We start from the raw sequence: 18,958 nt of genomic DNA, 5'->3' as shown, positions 1-18,958 counted from the left end.
CATATGTGTTGGCATGGAGTCTTAAATAGGAACTCGTAATATGTCAACCTACTATTCAAAACTCTATCCGAAATGTAATATAAAAACTTCATGCGAAGCAAATGCCCTTGATAGTATATACATGCATGCAGATAGACAATTCTAACAATTTTATTTTTGGATAACTCCAAATTAAATGCAGCATTAACACTTGAAAAAACACAAAATTTCTAAGTTTAGTTAATTGCGTATTTCATAAAAATGATAAAAAATTCGGTTTTTCTTTTTGAAAAAAATTCTCTTTACCAGCACATAGTGAATTAAAAATTAGATTGTGATATCTAATTACTTTTTAAGTTTGTGATCGATAACAATATTATTAATATGTAGTTAATATTAATGCATTTCCTATTCTTAATTTAATTATATACCATAAAACTAACTTTTACACATCAAATAACTAAATTCTAAGAGTTCAATGAAAATGAAGTTATTTTGATTGAAACACAATTTAAATTTTATTTGTTATTAAAATCAGTGATTCGAATTCATTTAAAATATTTTTTTAACGTTTTAAATTTTTTTTTTTACGTTAGTAATCAAAACATATGTAGTTAGAATCAATAGAAGAACAACATGACAAAAAAGAAAAAAAGAATTTCTCATATAGAAAAGTTTATGGAAATAATTACACATTGTTAACTGTGCAAAACGATTTAAGTAGTTGAGATCATGCTACTATCTACTAAACTATAAATCATTTAAAATAATTATCACCTTAAAATATAACATAGAGTGAAATTATTTATTAATATGTATATAAAAAAATATTATTAAAAAAGTGAAGATACGAGTAAAACTAATTTAATTATATACCTTATTACTAACTTTTACATATCAAGCAACTAAAACATAAGAGTTCAGGTAGAATAAAGTTACTTTAATTAAAAGATAATTTAAATTTCATTAATTATTAAAATCAAGAATTCAAATTCATTCAAAATATATTTTTAACATATTTTACGTTAATATTCAAAACATATATAGACGTAATAAAAAAATAATATGATAAAAAAATAAATAAATTTTTTCATATACAAAAGTTCATGCATATAATTGCGCGTTATAACTATACAAAACGACTTTTTCATATATAAAGGTTCATGCAAATAATTACAAAACAATTTAAGTATTTGAGATTATGCTACTATATGCTAAGCTATAAATCATTTAAAATAATTATCAACCTAAAATATAAATTATACCAAAGAATATATGACACAAAAATTAAAAGTTGAAAAAAAATCAGGAGAACAAAAGAAAAAAGAAAAAGAAAAGAAAGAGATATTCACTTTGCAACTATATTATCCCCTAAGGTGCCTCCTCCGGTGACGCAATCAGCTCCGCTTTCACGATATATTGCCTCTTCCCCTCTCCTCATTTCCCTCAACCGATAAAATCGACGATATAAACAAAACTCGTGATTCATTCAGCTTCTAGAAAACCATAACAAGTCACCTAACTTCTCACGATATATTTATTCTACAGTACATTTTCTCACATAACTTCCATCCATTTCTCTCGTTCCTCTTTCTTTTCCCTTGCTCTCTCTAGTTCCCAGTCGAGGTAGAGAGGGAGAGGAAAATAAATAAAGAAAAGCAGAAATAAAAAGGAGTAGAACTTTATTTATTTCACTTATTTTCTGTTTTCCTAATTTTCTCGGTTGAGACGGTGAAAGATTCGATCTCGTGGACCTGACTCTGGACAGACCTCTCCTCTGTCAGTTATATCGTCATCATCGATTCATCGGTATCGTTTGGCCGAGTAGAATCAACTACATCGAAGTCGTTTCTCTCTTTTGTCGTCCCTCAGCAGGTCAGACTTCGTCGATGCTAGTTCCAGTATCTTCAACTGGAGGATTATGCTTTTGTTTTGTTTTCGTTGCCTAACCGTGGGTTTTTAAATGCTGGCTGTCTATTTGGTTTGATACCGTAATTGTATGTTATCGATCAATTTTATGTGTTTATTTAGGAATTATGGAAATGCTATTTGTTTGCTTATGTATTCTTCTTTTAGGGATTTATAATTCGGTTGATCAGGTGAATTTAGGAATTAGATTTATTTGATGATTTGAGATGGATTAGACGTGAGGATTTGATTGTTCCATGAACTGGAGATTGAATATAGAGATTTAGACTGGCTACTTGGACCGCTGGTATTAATGGATAATCGAAGACTATTATTATTTTTTTTGTATGTTGTCGTTGATTCGGATTTAGAGAGGTCCATTTAGAAGGCCGTTAGCTTTGTTCGTTTTTACCTGAATTTAACAAAAAAAGAACTATTCTGTATTTATAAGTAAATGATGTCAGCCAGACATTTTCCGAGAGCATTTTTCAAGCTCCTTTTTTTAATATTTAATTACGATGTACTGTTTTCCGAAATGATTATGGAAACTTCACTCAGTTTAGCAGAAATCTTTTCCAGCTGTACTGGAATATTTTGTTTCAAATTATGTGATGGGGACTTTCTTTAAAATTTGTTCTACTGGATGAGCATTCGTTCTTTGGACTTGTTCTTTTTTCTTTTTCTTTTTTTTTTCCCGAAAACTTGTCCCTGTTCGTTACGTAAAATGCATATAAAAACTGTCCTTATGCATTGAGGAAGTAGGGGAGTATCAGGAGAGTTGTTGTTATTAGAAGCAGTAGTGGTAATTTATTATTGTCATTGTAGCAGCTGCGGCAGCAGCAGTTCATGGTTATGCCACGTCGGAAAAATTATTTTTGTCTTTGTTTCTGTATTAATCTCATCTTCTTTTGCAGGTTCGGAACTGTCCATATCATCACTTTGCTTTGTCATCTTATTATCTCGGATCGATATTGATTCTTCAGTTTTTGTATGCAAAGATAGTTTTGCTGGGTTTGGGATGTATTTGTCAGATTAGAGTCCGAAAGCATACTCTACGATTTTGCATAGGAGGCTGCAGGCTAATTGATAGGCTTACGACCTTGGGAGGATATATTTCCTTCTAGGTTGACAGTTCAATCACAGACTACAAAGTGCCTGATAGGATTCACATACTGTTGCTAGAACAAGTGTTGGTGAGAAGTTGTTAATGAAGTCTGTGGAATGCCATTCTGCTTTGCCCTGAAGGAAGGGAAAATGCTAACAAATTGGAAGAAAGCACGCATTGTACTGACTCTCACTTCTCCAACCTACATTTCATTTATGTTTTTCAGATCCTGTTGGGGTAAAGAGGGTGTGAATGGTTTGCTATAAAGAAGAAAATATGGAGCATGCTTCAGAAAAAAGATATCCCGTTGATGCAGGAGAATATAAATTATATGAAGAAGTTGGTGAGGGTGTCAGTGCCACTGTCTACAGAGCTTTATGTATTCCGCTTAATGAGATAGTTGCTATCAAGGTTCTTGATCTCGAGAAATGTAACAACGATCTCGTAAGTATGCGGCTATTTCTTTCATTGGTAGCTTGAGATACTTGTGTTTATTGGCCATTAGACAGGTAACAGCTTGGTTATGATTGTTTTCTTGCCTTTGTTCTCTCTCTTCTCTCTCTCTCTCTCTCTCTCTCTCTCTATCCCTTTTTGCCTCACATATATGGGCATACCCATCTCTTATATCACCACGGGCACACATTGACGTACCAGTTCAGGGCAATGGTTAAAAAACTCATTTTGTTATTGTCTTTTACTTCTTACATATCCTTGCAAATAAAATAAAGCCTTAATTCATTTTTTTGTTCTAATTTTTGTACCAAAGCCATTGTAGATTGGTAACTAAAACTGAGACTGATAGATGGTACAGAGTCTCATGTTTAATTTTGTTTCCTTTGTTCCCTCTGCAACAGTATATATCTTGGAGCATTAGGAAATGAAATTATTCATTTACTTCTGATGCTTGTTATAAGTCTCAGTCATACCATTGTATTAAGAGATAGTGCTGCTTTATTCATTTTTATAAATATTCTATACCATTAATGCAGGATGGTATCCGCCGAGAGGTACAGACAATGAGCTGGATTGATCATCCTAATTTGTTACGGGCCCATTGTTCTTTCACTGCTGGTCATCACCTCTGGGTTGTGATGCCATACATGGATGGGGGATCTTGCCTTCATATAATGAAATCTGCTTATCCAGAAGGATTTGAAGAGCCTGTTATTGCTACTTTACTGCGGGAGGTTCTCAGAGCTCTGGTTTATCTTCACTTCCATGGGCACATCCATAGAGATGTGAAGGTATTGAATTTAGCTGCAAGCCACTGGCTTACTTGGAATATTCTTTTGCCCCAGAGTCCTTTGCATAGTAATTGTGTTAATTCATAATATTGTATATGATGCAACATTAAATCTTAGTATTAGAATTTGCCTCAAGAAAATTACTTTCTATGCATCTGAGAAGATTTGAGAAGATTAGTAAATGTGCAAGGAATTTTTTATATATTCTGATATATGATGCATTATACTCATATCTTGTGTTTGAACTGTTAACTTCTGTTTCGGATTTAGATCTGCTTAGTTGTTTTGTATGGGAGTGAAGCTTGGTTAAATGTTATAACATACTGTTATTTAGTTTCTGTATCTGTTCTCATTTTCCCCTCTCCATTTTGGGGATGGAATTGCATTTCTGATTTACGTTCATTATTCTGGTGACAGGCTGGGAACATTTTAATTGATTCTAATGGTGCAGTCAAGTTAGCAGATTTTGGTGTATCAGCTTGCATGTTTGATACTGGGGATAGACAACGTTCAAGAAATACTTTTGTCGGAACCCCTTGCTGGTATTTCCTTTCAAGTGTTTTACAATTTTGGATTAAGTATGGCAATCTTATCACTTATTTATATGATGTAAATAAGTTAATGGATTGTTATAAAGAGTTCCATAATGGCATGTTTTCCCTTAGGATGGCACCTGAAGTTATGCAGCAGTTGCACGGATATGACTTTAAGTGAGTGGGTTGTTATGTGTATTTTTTAAAAAATGTTTTTTTCATGATGTTCATTGTTGGTTTTGTTTGGTTATAGTCCTAAGATTTGTTTATGTTACCAGAGCAGATATCTGGTCGTTTGGAATAACAGCACTTGAACTTGCTCATGGTCATGCCCCTTTTTCCAAATATCCACCAATGAAAGTAAATTTTCTGATTTTCTGTTGATGTACTGATCTCTGTTTATTAGTGCTTTGTTAGTTGATCTTTTCCAATTATCTTCTCTGTGCAGGTTTTGCTGATGACCTTGCAAAATGCACCTCCAGGTCTTGATTATGAAAGGGACAAAAGGTTCTCTAAGGTTTGTGTGTTTAATAAAAGCTTGACTGTTATATAGGTCATGATGCTGTTCTGAAGGTTAGATACTTTTACAGTCTTTCAAGGAGATGGTGGCCGCTTGCCTAGTGAAGGATCCTAAAAAGCGTCCTACTTCAGAAAGGCTTTTAAAGCATCCTTTCTTTAAACATGCTCGCTCAAATGATTATTTGGCTCGTTCAATTATTGAGGGCCTTGCTCCATTAGGTGAACGTTTCAGGATGCTAAAGGTATCTTGCTTATGCTCAATTGTATTTTTCTAGTTTGCAAGCTCCGTCAGAAGGGATTTGTTTGTATAATTTGATTTCTCGTCTAATTTTCAGGCGAAAGAAGCTAATCTTCTTATGCAGAATAAAAATCTTTACGAGGATAAAGAACATTTATCACAGGTGAGAATGACAATTTCATCATATATATTAAATGTTCATAGACTAGTCTGGTTTTAATGAACAAGACATTTTCCAACCGAGTGTATAAAGAGGGCTCTTTCCCAAAACGAGTAAATAAGAGGAACAAGGACAATTTGTTACCAGAATCTTTGTTTTGTTCTGGGTTTGAGTTTTTGTCACTTTGCAGCAAGAGTATATTAGAGGAATTAGCGCTTGGAATTTCAACCTTGAGGATCTAAAATGCCAGGCTGCCCTTGTAAGTTTCTAGTATGATTTTAGTTAGTATAGTCAGTTATTTTGGAGGAAAAAAGTGGTCCATTGATGAAATCATTTTCGTAATAAACATGGTGGCTTGCAGATTCAAGATAATGATATCATGCCAAATGCAGAAGAACCAGATGTTGGCATGAAGGAAAGCAGCAGGTACCATGAATTTGTACTTCCAGCGGAGAGGTCATCCCCTGAAAGGGCTAATATTTCAGCCACCGCACACCATCTGGAGGTATTATTTACTATAGAGCTCTTCTACTCTTGAATTTCTTTTAATTTTTGGTGATTCTCCTTATGCTTCTCCAGAAAAAAAAGGACCTTGCTAGTGTTCCTTGGCTGTAACTTGTCCCCCAGCATTTGATATTCACCTGATGCTTGTTTCAGGATGGGCTCAATGATCTTCGTGATTTGGAGAGTTCACTTGCTTCATTTCCCATTAAGCCTCTTCAGGCGCTCAAGTACAATTGCTTTCTTACTTATACTTGCTGTTCCTTTGCTGATAGCCTCATTTCTTTTTTCGCTCTTTTTGAGAAGGCTGAGCCTCATTTATCTCAAGATATTGTTTTAAAGTTTTCACATCTTTGAAGATCTTTATCATCTTTCTTCATCCTTTAGTTATGCCACTAGCTTTTACTGCAGAGGCTGTTTTGATGTTTGTGAGGATGATGATGGTGCAACTAGTCCTAGTTGGAAAGGTACTGCTCCTGCTCCATTAGATTCTAGACAGCAACTTCTTACAAAGTCAACAAGTGGAACCATGTTCCAAGATAGTGGGAGAAATGATGGTGAAAATTCAGTCCAAAGTAGCTCGTTACCGCGTCATATCATTTTGGAGCAACAAAAGTTCTTAAGTGGTCCAGTAATACCGGATAATGCATTTTCACCTAAAAAGATCATCACAGATGGGGACAGGTGAGTGTTGTATTGGTTTAAATTTAAAGATTTTTTCTTTTAGCATTGCTCATTTTGTGTAGATGAATAATAAGGTGGAAAGCATATAAGGTGATGATATTTCTGTTCACAGGTTGATTGAAATGTTTATGCTATTTGTTACTTTTCTAAAGGATCATGTTTTACAAATTTAGGAGATTCTTTATGTTTATTTTTGTTTTTATTTTTTTTTCATAATTTAAGAAAACCCATACAAGAGGAAGTAAAGTATTCTTATCCAATAAAGTGAAAGTAATCTATTAATAGTCTTGAATGATATTTGAATTATGCAAATTTTGGATCTCCCAAAAGTGCAAAGGAGTGTGCATTGAAGTCTTAAACAGTTTATAATTTGTCTACTGATATAGCCGTATGAAATTGCTTATGTGAATTGCCATAGGTGCACTCTTTATTTTCTGGTCCTAAAGATACTTGAGAACAATGTGAAATCTTTAGAAAGTGTTACTGATAGAAATATATTTTGGTTCTAGAGCTTCGCAATAGCAGAATGCAAGGCCATGATATTTAAATAAAACTATGATTTTAGCCTTCTAGGTTGTCTTTTCGGTTATTGATTATTATATTATTTTTCTTTTTTTCTATATATTTTTTTCATATTCAGTGTATCTTATTCTTTTTATTTCAGTGTATATTATTGACAAATCATGCCTCAAACAAATATAATTCAATCATAGATAATAGCTCTATTTATTCTTTATTTGTGGTTGTTTTAGTTTTTTTTCTTTTACTTCGTTCAAATGACATCATAACTTCCACTTTTCTTTATTTCTTTATATTTTTTCTTTTTGAACGTGGGCTAGATTGGGCAATTTGGGTGTGGTATGATAGCATAGTCGAATGGGGTCGTGTAAGGTATTAATAAGTAGGGGAAGGATTAAACTAATTTTACTGTTTGAGAAAGTTGAGTAAGCGTTTGAGTAGGATAGTAAAATGTAAAATAATTGTTATAATACTCTTGAATTAGTAAATTAAAATATTAATTTAGTGATTGCAATAATCTTAAAATATATTAATATAATAATCTAGAAATATATATTTCTAATTTTAATAATTACAAAATTAGTGTATCCAATTTCAGAATTACTAATTTAATAAAAAGTGAAAAAATTGCAAAAATAAATTGATCTCCATAGTATGATGGTAGGTGAGCTCTGCCTGAGTTGATGATAAGGCTACAAACTGTTGGGTTCAATCGTTCCTGTTTGTTTGCAATGTCTTATCAATATAGGTACAATTTTGGACTAAGACTTGGGAATCTAATATGCATCCTTGTAGGAATGGAGTTGTAGTCCATGCAACAAAGGCCAAAGGGGTAAAAAGGAGGAACAAGAGCTACCGAGATGGCTACTTCTCATGTGTGTTACTAATGGAGTGCCTTCTCCACCATGGAATGTTCAGTTGAGTCATAGGTACTGCTCTTAGAATGAGCCCGTTATAACAATCTCATTAAAATGCGATTTGTCCAACAATTTTCCAAGTAAGATCCCATTTTAGGAGGCTATGAGTTAGTTTTTCGATTGTCAAATCCGGAATCTCTTGCTTGAAGTATTGAATTAGTATCACTTGACGACCACCTCATTGGTCATGTAGCTGTTGGGAATCCAGGAGAAACATATTTGGGGTGCTTTGCAGTTGACCATGAGGGAGAGAGATGGATGATGGAGATGGAGGAGGTTATGGTCATGGATGTCGTAGTACGACCAAGGAAGATGAAGAGACAAATGGAGAGAGGAAATTGCAAGAAAGACAGAAGAGATAGTTTCTGTGGAGGTGATTTTGCATAAGGGTCTTGGTGGCAATAGAGGAGCAGGTGGGTGTAAGTGGAGGAAAAGAAGAGAGAAAGAACAAGGCAATTTAGTCATCTTATATGTGTTATTAATGATGGGAAAATATTAATCATGGTCAATTAACTGTCAAACTAACAAAAAAATTATAAAGGTCCTGTTTTATAATGTTAATTTTAATTAAGGCAAATTACACAAGAGTTCCTGGGTTTTGGGACTAATTGCAACTAAGTTCACTAGAAAAAGAAAAAATTACACCTTAGTTCTTGAGTTTTGAGAAAACATTACTATTCAGTTTAATGAACTAACAAACATTAAAATCACTGCTAAAACAAAAATAGGTTTTTTCACCCCAAGATAACTCACGAGTAAGTCTTCTAAAAACATGAAATCTTAAAGAAAATTGAAAATTTTTTACTGAAAATTTTTGACTGAAATTGGAGAGGTTTTGGGGAACATTCGTTGGATATGCTCAGCAGAAATTTGAAGAAGTTTGATTGGAATTTGGTGTATACAAATTTGATTTGAAAATTTTGAAAAAAGAATATTTATATGGATTTGCATATTTTATATTCTTTGTACGGTTTGTGAAGTTTTAACATGAAAGAAAGGGTCATATTGTATTGCTTATATTTTTTTACAAATCATCCAAACAACCAAAGAACCAAAGCTTAGTAAACTCACATTAACACTTACAAAATTCCAAATCAGATTTCTACAAACCAGATTCCAATCAAGTTTCTCAATTGCATTTTCCAGGCTCTCTCATCAATTTGTTCAAAATTCTTCACGCAGTTAGTATTTTCTTTCTGAGGTGTTTTTTTTGTGTCCTCTTGAGAATAAAAAAAGGTCCGGTTTGCTCATTAGTGGTCATTTTAATGTTTGTTTCATTGGATTATGTTGTAATGTTTATTCAAAAAACAGGAACTAGATTGTAATTTTTTAAACTAATAAACCTGTTTGTAATTAGGCCCTAAAACAGGGATTCTTTTGTAATTTACTCCTTCATTCGTAATAAGATATGATTTTTTATTTGTATTTATAAAAAGATGTTTTTAATATATCCAAAATGTACTCATGTTTTCATAGAATTATGCGAAGTTATGTTTTGGTGATTTTCTCAATGGTAAAATGTGGAAAAGTTCTTAATACTCTTCACATAATGTAATCAATAATTATTAAATTTAAAAAATATAATAGATGAAATATGATGCAGAGTCCAGCAATCACATTATGCTTTGGTGTCCTTTCACCTTCAGTTTATAGTGTTCTGTGTTCAATCTCTTAGACATCAGTTGGGCTATGGCCGGGATGGTAAGAACTGAATTATTAGCTTGGGAGGGGTTGAGAAATGACAATAGTACGCCCTGCCTCATCCCTTTATCTATCACGTGGATCATGTGGAAAGAAAAAAACAACAGGGTTTTTTGTAGGTAAAGAAGAACCGCTTGCCAAAATTATAGATAAATGGATACACTTTTTTGGTTCTATGGTTTTGGGGTATGATTTATATAGTCCTTAAAATTTTGCAGTCATTGTAGATATACTTATTGACCACTTGTAAATTTTTTGTATATGGGTGGTGCCCTCTTAAAGCCTTTCATTAATTTACTCTTTTTATTTAAAAAAAAAAACTATGTATATTCGAAATTTCATTATTACAATTTGATTTGTACATTGGGAAGATTTGGAGTGTGTCATCGACCACCTAATTGATATGTAGCTTCTATGTAATTGGGTGGTACTCCTTTTGTACCTTTGTGAATAATAATACTTTCATCTTTTATTTCAAAAAAAAAAATTATTACAATTTGATTTGACCAGTTTGTTTTGCTGGTTTTAATGCATATTTAATATACTTGCCAAGCTAGATTGACTAGGTGTTGGGGCATGGTAGGCTTCAAGCAGGCTGGTTCTCTTTGTGATAACTATGCATCAACCAGTCTGTTGCTGTTTCAAATAGAGAAGGTCCCAAACTGCTTCTTGTAGATCATGGGATTGAATTGGAAATGGTGGATTATTGGACTGCTGAATGATTCTTGTAATGCTCCTACTGAAAATTTATGGACTATTGGTTCAAGAAAAAAAATAATAATAAAGAAATGTCACTCGGGAAGATTAGTTTGGAGACAACTGTAAACTATGCCATCATTTTCGTATTCTGTAAAAGAAGAAACCATTTCACTGTCAAGCAAACAGTGATGGTACATAAATTTTATTTTGGACTATAATACTTGAAAGTATGATGAAATTATGCCTGATAATTTCATCTGTCAGTATTCAGATTTTGCTGAAATTGTACCTGACAAATCAAGTGTCATCTTGTTTTCCACTAAAAGTTTGCTCTCACACTGATCTGAAAGATAATCTTACTTTAAAGTTGAAGCTGTAGTTAGTTCCTTCATTATTTCCATTTACTTGAGTTGAAGATTAGATATATTTTCAATAACATTTAGCACTTTGCGATTATATTTGAAGGGATCTTTCACAAACCAAGTACCACACAGAGCGAAATTACAGTGGTCCATTATTGTACCGCCAGAGGAGAGATTCTAATATCCTTGCATCTGGTACTGTTTGTCTCTATCCTTTGAGTTAATATCAATTCGAATTGTTTTTTAGATATTTGTTATTTATACTACAACCTATTGGCTTTTTCTTTTCTTGTTTTTTCTATAAAAAATGCTTTAGTAAATCTATTTTGGGTTGCAAATTTAAACACAGTAGAAGATACATCAGAAGGGGCAGTTGTGCAACGTAAGGGACGTTTTAAGGTCACATCAGCAGATCTCAGTCCGAAGGTATGTTAATATATGTGCTTTAGATCTCATCAGCCTTACTTGGACTTTGACAATATGAATTTGCTTCCATCATTTGATGCTTTCGATAGGCGACCTTTATTGGGATGTTGAAAGCATTCAGAAGTTAATTTTCATGTTTTTTGCTCCTACTTCGATCTATTTATGGCATTTACTTATTCCCTTCAAGTATTTCAAATAGGTGTAATTTTTGTGTAGAAAGCTGCTGATTTCTAAATAGAACACTTAGTTATTTGGTAGTTAACTCTCTTCTACTAAAGACTAATCCTGATAGATTAATAAAATTTACTAAGATGTTTCAACAGTGTTCCATATAGAAATCAATATTATCAAAATGTAGCAAGATAGAAAAAGGTTTTATCATAACCCTTTACAAATCACATAGCATGTTGGCTGATCATGTATTGAGCGTTTGCCTGTCAGGAACAGCAGTGAAAAAATAACACCTTTTCGTAAGGTGTGCCAAAGAAGGAAGAAGAAATAATGTAATTAATATCTAGGTATATGTGCTGTATTTGAATTGTTTATGGGTTTATTGGAATAGGTATATATGCTGCATTATCTGTGATATTTTGTGGGTTTATATGTTGTATTTTTATGAAACATTGTGAGTATTAGTAGGAGAAAATTAGGGAGAAACAGATGGGTAGTTATGCTTTTCTGGAAAATAACTCCCAGAATAACTGCTTCTCTTTGTTTTTTGTGCCTATATGCTTTATTTTCAATCAGTAGGATGTGTAGTAGAAGGGAAGAAGGGTAAGGGTTAGATAAGGAATATGGATAGTTATGAGTAGTTATGAGAATTCTGGAAAATAACTTGCAGCATAACTATCTTCCTTTGTATTAAAATATTGGGCTCTCTTTGTTGACAGATAATGAAAGAAGAATTAATTTACAAGTTCTGAATACTTGTTTTACTCAAGAAATCATTGGGTTCTCTCTTAACGAGCACATAATTAGATACAGTGGGTAAAAGAAAAAAGACAGGAAAAATTCAAAAATACCTACTGATTTCTCGTTCATCATCCCATAATTATATCCATTAGTAAGGACCATAATAGTGCCTCTTCTATAGCTTGTACCATTATATCAAATGAAATTGTAGTTTTAGCAACATTATTACTCTGAGCATCTTTTAACATGCCCACTTTTTTGATCTAACCCATTCATGGGAGCATTTCTTGTCTTTTCAGTTGTCAAGATACAAATGTGATGTTCAGATTTAAAATTAATGCTCAGTTCTGTTACTTTTTTAGCTTAGTTTTTATACAACCTTCAGATGATATATGACCTAGTCCATGAACTCCTAATTGTTCTGTTCCTTCTCTTTTACACTAACTTCAAAACATTATAGATTTATGTACTTGAGTATGGCAAGGATGGAACTTAGCAGTATTTTTTTTAGGCAATGGCTTTATAACCATTGCCATTATATATTTTCTCATTCAGGGACCTACAAACTGCACCTTCAACCCAGTTGGCGTAGGCTTAAACAGTCCAGCTTTGCTGAACTTTACAGCTGCCTCAATTCTTCCATCACTGCAAAGCATTTTGCTTCAGAACACCATGCAAAGGGTAATTTCGCCTACAACTACTTTCTTTCTAATGTTTATGTAATCTCAACTATGAACTTCTTAAAAGAAATTAGTTTAATTGTTCGCAGGAAGAAATTATTAGACTGATTAAGTATGTGGAGCAAACCTCTGGTAATGTCTCTCTCCACCATTGAGTTTCACATCTCCACCTTCTATTCCTGCACTAGATGAGTAAAAAGTAATTGATTTGGTTTGCTATACGCAGGTAAGCATGCAGATCCAGTTGATGTAGTTATTGATGATGTTTCGCAGGTAAGAAACACTGCTTTGTCAAAGTAATGGATTGTTTTTACCTATTTGTAATATCTCTTCAAGCAATGAGAGCAAAAAGCTGCTTAACCATATTACTGTGGATAGTTTTTAATTTTTCATCCTGGAGAGAAAGGTTAGATGGACATGGAGCTAGGAAGACTTTAACTTCAGTATGTTTTTCATTGAATTTTCAAATGGTTGACAATATATTTTGGTGTACCTCATCAAAATGCTTCAGGCTTCCATTGGATGAACTGTTTAGTGCTTAAAAAAAGAATAGGTTTTACACTCTTGATGCTTTGCTTAGAACTTCAAGACTATAATTTTTAACATGGGATGAAAAGTGTCAAGCCCACATCCTATGGATGCTGGATCTATAACTATGCTTTGAGTTTCTCCTTTTCCCTCTTTCTGAGGAATACACGTAATCTGGTCTTCAGTGAACAATTATGGTAATTGATTTGATGACCTTTGGCTTGCAGATAACCCCTTCTACTCCTAGGGAGAGAGAGCTCATGTCGCAGATGATTCAGCTGCAACGGAGGTATGAGATGAAACCTGGACTTTTCTTATTGGAAAACCTTTAACTTATGGATATTTAACTGAAACCTAAATGTAATATCAGTATTGGGAGCCTTATTGAGGAATTGCAGACACAGAAGATGAAAAATCATCAGGTTTGTACATTTATTTGAATTGAATATGCAAACTAGAAAAGAGTTCATCTTTCTCAGAGAACCAATTTGTTAGTTGACTGTTTTTGCTCACTAGAATATTTCAATCAAGTCATACATTAAAAATTTCCATATACAATGATTCAAGGTTAGAAAAACAATTGAATTTATTCGGTAATGGAGAAGACTGTTCATCAGTGAGTAATTATGTTAATTGATTTAGCTGCAAACAATTACTTAGTGGCCTCTTTTCCGTTTCACTGCTGAAATTGTGTTAATTTACTGTTTGCAGTTAGAGAAACAATTGAATGCTTTGGCCAATAAAGTAGAAAGAGTAAGAGAATGAAGCATGAGGGTGATGGGATGCCTTAACCCAGATTATTTAGTCAGATGGTGAGAGTTCTCAAGCCTCATGGGAGGTTCTTTTAGTGATGTAAGGGGGGGCCTTTCTGGATTGAATTCTTATTGTACCATATTATGTGAACTTGTTAGGCAAAAGAAGAAAAAAAGAGAAGAAAAGTACACGCCTAAATTTTGAGAATTCCCATTCCTTGAGTTCATATTTGTGAAAAATGTTGTAATTTATTGACAGTATATTGTAATTATATTGCATAATCTTTGGCGTTTTGTCTAATACACAGATGGTCGAAGGGGAGTTTAACCTCTCACCTTAGTGAAAACCAAAGCTCATAATTAGTTATGTTCTATCAGTCTACTTCTGACAGATTACCAATCAAGTAGAATTATACTGTAACTTTTATCGCAAACTAACGATACTTGAAACATTTTCTAAGGTATTTTTTTAACACAGCTGAGCTAGCCTTAAATCGTTCTGCTGAAAAAAAAGTTTCAAACGTGTAACCCTAGAGACTACAAAAAGCTGTCAAGGAAACTTAAGAGTTGATCATGGTGTGACGCTCAACATGGAAGTGTTTTCTTTATATCTCAGATACATCTTACCAAACAGAAGACATATTTAGTATTTAGCATAAACAAAATCCAAGAAAATGTTGTAAGGATCTCAGAGATGTAAATAAAAATCTGAAGGTACAAACTGCAAAGCCAAATCTGAATGATTTGCAGCAATTTGGTCACCAAAGGCGGTTCTTGATCACTGCAGCAACAACTCCTTTCAGTGTCTCCTGCACAGTCGTATTATAAAATTATTTATTTCAAGTAGGCAGATGTTAAAAAAGTAGGATGTTAAAGTAGTACCACAGAATGGTCTTTAAGACCGAGTGAAAACACTAGAGGCTTGGAACAGCCAGAGCAACTGCAAACATATAAAATTCATTCTGTTACCCATCTGAAAATGCTAGCAGGGTTTCACAAAGATCTTCAAAAGAGTAGTTTTATTCTTTCAGAAGCACTTAAATTTCATTTGTTTATATCATAAAACATAATCAAGGGTTTAATTATTCAAATTTGTTTGTATTTTTAAAAAGTTCATATTTTATTATTTTTTTAAAACAATATTTCAAAATGTCTAAATACTATATAGGCTTATAGAATAAACGATGTATCAGATGAATTGCAAATTCATACCTTATATGTTCAATTAGCTGACGAGCGCTTGCCACTAGCATTGGCTGCATGTGTTGCTCACAGTTTAAAATAAAGGGAAAAAAACACAAGCAACATCATATAAAACATTTTGTACGCCAATCGACTTACCTCATCCCTTCTGCCAATCACTACTGAAACATTAAAGTTTGGTTGGACGGATACCCCTTCTTCCTTCCTACCAATCAACATATTACACGTCTTAATAACTGCTCTCTACAGAATAATCATATATTATTAAATTCAATGTAACTTAATTTATGATCAACTTCACTTTCAATAAGAAATTTATGTTCACTAAAAATCTTTTTTATCTACTGAGCCATGCCCGCATCTCTCAGACTAAGATAATTGCCATACATTTTGCATTTAGCCACTAATGCAATTAGATTCTTCATGGTAGACCATATAGCTAATTAAAACCTTTCTCTATAGACTATATACATTCTGCTTATTACATTCAACTTTCCTAAACCCAAGCATAGAAACAGAAGTTTGAAATTTTACCTGCCATCAAATCTCTGTTGAACCTAGTGTTTACGCTAAAAATATACCTTACTTATCCTTAAATTTTCAGTTCATCATGTTATGTTTGAGTTAATTGAATCAGTTCCTTGACTTCTTCATTGAGCCATTAAATTCTTCTGTATGCCTGCCTTCTAATAAGTAATTATTTATAAAAGGAATTGCCCAACCATAACTAGCAGACCAGATCAAAGCAAATGAGAACATAATTATCTACACTGCAAAAGCGCAAGTACGCAAACCTTGCATGTAGTATTGTCCCCATACTTCCTATTTGAGTTGCCATAACCTGAAGGTATTCCTCCGGTAGGAAAAATTATCAAAAGATGACTAAAGTTTGAATTATATACAAAAAATAACACTGTACTATAACAAAATTAATAAATATGATTTCTCTTATTCACAATTTAAAATAAGATTACAAAAACATTAACTAACAAACTTTGGTTAAGCTGACATTAGTTGACTGGTGATATTATTTGTCAAGTTAGAAAAAAAAAATTATACAATTATCCATTTAACATATCTAAATCAAACAATGACAACAAGAACTTTATAAGATGACCCATTTAACTTCATCTAAATAGAATAATGTTGTCTATTGCTAAATAATATAGTTTTATTTATAAGAAAAAAAAGGAAGAAGTCTATGGCTTGCCCAAAAGAAAGATTTATATTGCAGACACTTTTCACATTTTCATTTTTTCGTCAAGAAAAGAAGATAAGCGAGTACATAATGAGTAATTCAGGTAAAATCAAAACAAAAGTTAGGAATATCACTGGTCAAAGTGAATCAAACCATATTTTTAAGTGTTTCCAGAATAGACGTATTTTGAAAAAATCGATAAATTCCGGTCATATTTCAATAATTTACTCTAAAAAAATATTCCTTGACATGTGCACATAGATGAATCAACGTCAGTGCCTTGAGAAAACGGGTAACAACAAAGGCTTCATACTTACAAGGAAATGATCATCATAGCTGCAAATAACTATATCTGTCTGGTTTTCCTGCCAAACGAAGACCACACAGTTGAGAAAATTTAATTGGTTAATGCCTATACGTGATGCTTGAAATGAATATAGTTTGTTTGAGGAATTAATTTGAAAACTACCACTTAATTTAACTATGAGAGAATGGAGATGACAAAGATTAAGCTCCCAAATAAATCCAAGCAGAATTCAGACAACATATTTCAAATTCCAATAAAATTAAGAAACCCTAGACTGTATTGCTCAATTCCACTCTGAAACGGACTCTGTTATATGATTTTGTAAAGGATCTTTATCTGTCATAGTTAGAATATGTACACATTTCCAAACAAATTCCACAAACAAAGTTCATTTGTCCCAAACACAGTCATATTACAGAATATGAATTGGTTAATAATCAACTGCATCACAATAACAGTAAAGAGAATACTAAGGGAATTTCATTGACAGGGAAAGAACTGCATTTCAGCACTCGCTGGCTATTTAAAATTGTCTCAGTTACCATTCATGAATCTCATAATTGAAGTCAAGGAGGTTAGAAACCACTGTGTTCGTTTCCATGAAACATGAAATAATAAAAAAAGCTTTTCTTTAGAAAATTCCTAATTGATAAAATATAATTCCGTCCTTTCAAGTAAAATAATTAAAACTTATAAAATTCAACCAACCCCTATTTTTAAAATTGAGAAATAGAATAAGCATCGTATACAGAGAAGAACACTTCTATAGGTCTGATTTCCTCGGCGTGATATAAAAGCGATTCAAAAAGCGAGCAAGAATTCAATAGACGCCATATATGTATATATATATATATATGTATGTATGTATCTACTAAAAAAATTCGAGAACGAGAACAAAAGCTGCGAAAAATACCTTGATATCCAATGAGATATTTCTGTAGGGAACAGGAAAACTTGGGAGAAAACTGCACATCTGGTCTTCTCACCCGAATATTGCAGTATAATTTCTTCTATGCTTCTCTCCCTTTTCTTTTCAGAACAATAAAATATTTCACTAGTTTTTCGGCTCTTAAACCATTCAGAAGGGCTTTTTTGACATCTACCCCAGTTCTCAAAAAGGTCCGCATAATAAGTTGTTAAATAGTTTTATCCATTAAAAAATATTTATAATTACTGAAAAATAAAAATTAATAAGTGAAAAGATATAGTAAATATACGGTTAAAATGGTCTGAATTCTCATACTATTTAATTTTTTTTATTATTTTTTAAAACTATTTTATTCTTATACTTTGAAATTTTTACAATTCAATCTTTAACATTAATGGTCATTTGGGTGGTGTTAGTGGCATGGGCCACGTTGCTGGTAATGTGTCACAAACAAGCAACAAAAATTAGTAGTGAGAGTTAAATCAACAAAAATTTAAAAAGTATTGAATTAAAATAGATCCAAAAATAGTATTAAGGGATTAAATGAAAAAAAATCAAATAGTACAGGGGTGCGTTAGCCATCATATATATACATATATATATATATATATTTTTTTTACTTTTTTCATTTTTTGTTGATTCAAATTACATAACCAAAACATAATTGACGAAATAAGATGCGCATATTTTTTGTGTGCACGTTTTTTAGTTTATTGGAATATTTAAATTAAAAAAGTCTATTCATAAAAAATATTTTTTTTGGTCTTGTGATTCTATTAACACAAGGATGGGTTAAGTTATATGCTTAATTAAATTAAATATTATTTATTGAAATACTTTCAAATGACAAATTTTATAGTTTTAATGACATTTATACTCAGTAATTTTTAAATAAATTAAAAGTTATAAATGAAAGTAGATGCCAGTTCACTGTTTTTTAATTTTTTATTTGTAT

General features: G+C 32.4%; 2 protein-coding genes across 10 annotated transcripts; one reads left to right on the top strand and one right to left on the bottom strand.

Moving 5' to 3' along the window:
• The first annotated feature begins 1,439 nt into the window (after nt 1–1,439).
• On the top strand, nt 1,440–14,719 carry LOC110825594 (Protein kinase superfamily protein). Of its 8 annotated transcripts, XM_088220146.1 has the most exons (21): nt 1,471–1,854; nt 2,802–3,436; nt 3,982–4,236; nt 4,654–4,778; nt 4,902–4,946; nt 5,048–5,129; nt 5,218–5,286; nt 5,360–5,530; nt 5,624–5,689; nt 5,877–5,945; nt 6,048–6,191; nt 6,344–6,417; nt 6,599–6,871; nt 11,173–11,264; nt 11,419–11,495; nt 12,963–13,088; nt 13,177–13,219; nt 13,314–13,360; nt 13,843–13,904; nt 13,986–14,037; nt 14,327–14,719. In XM_088220146.1, the coding sequence occupies exons 2-21, from the start codon at nt 3,245–3,247 to the stop codon at nt 14,378–14,380; spliced, it is 2,118 nt and encodes a 705-aa protein (XP_088076272.1). In that variant the 5' UTR covers nt 1,471–1,854; nt 2,802–3,244; the 3' UTR covers nt 14,381–14,719. The 8 variants fall into 8 exon arrangements, 7 of the variants coding, with proteins under 7 accessions (XP_088076285.1, XP_088076295.1, XP_088076273.1 ...); XM_088220136.1 differs by having other exon boundaries at nt 1,457–1,854; nt 4,654–4,946; XM_088220140.1 differs by having other exon boundaries at nt 1,461–1,854; nt 4,654–4,946; nt 11,422–11,495.
• Nucleotides 14,720–14,946: 227 nt separating this feature from the next.
• Nucleotides 14,947–18,183, bottom strand: LOC110825496 (proteasome assembly chaperone-like protein). 2 transcript variants are annotated; one of them, XM_022055960.2, is made up of 7 exons: nt 17,989–18,183; nt 17,086–17,133; nt 16,365–16,423; nt 15,709–15,775; nt 15,580–15,623; nt 15,250–15,307; nt 14,947–15,176 (listed from the first exon to the last, which is right to left on the bottom strand). In XM_022055960.2, exons 1-7 carry the CDS (start codon nt 18,046–18,048, stop codon nt 15,126–15,128), a joined length of 387 nt encoding a protein of 128 aa, XP_021911652.1. In that variant the 5' UTR covers nt 18,049–18,183; the 3' UTR covers nt 14,947–15,125. The 2 variants fall into 2 exon arrangements, with proteins under 2 accessions (XP_021911652.1, XP_021911655.1); XM_022055963.2 differs by having other exon boundaries at nt 16,365–16,411; nt 17,989–18,178.
• Between the last annotated feature and the right edge of the window lie 775 nt (nt 18,184–18,958).

Source organism: Carica papaya, chromosome 1, assembly GCF_054855325.1.
Source record: "Carica papaya isolate Zhongbai chromosome 1, ASM5485532v1, whole genome shotgun sequence".
NCBI lineage: Eukaryota > Viridiplantae > Streptophyta > Magnoliopsida > Brassicales > Caricaceae > Carica > Carica papaya.
The sequence above is the reverse complement of the archived record's forward strand: the minus strand, read 5'-3'. Positions and strand labels throughout refer to the sequence as shown.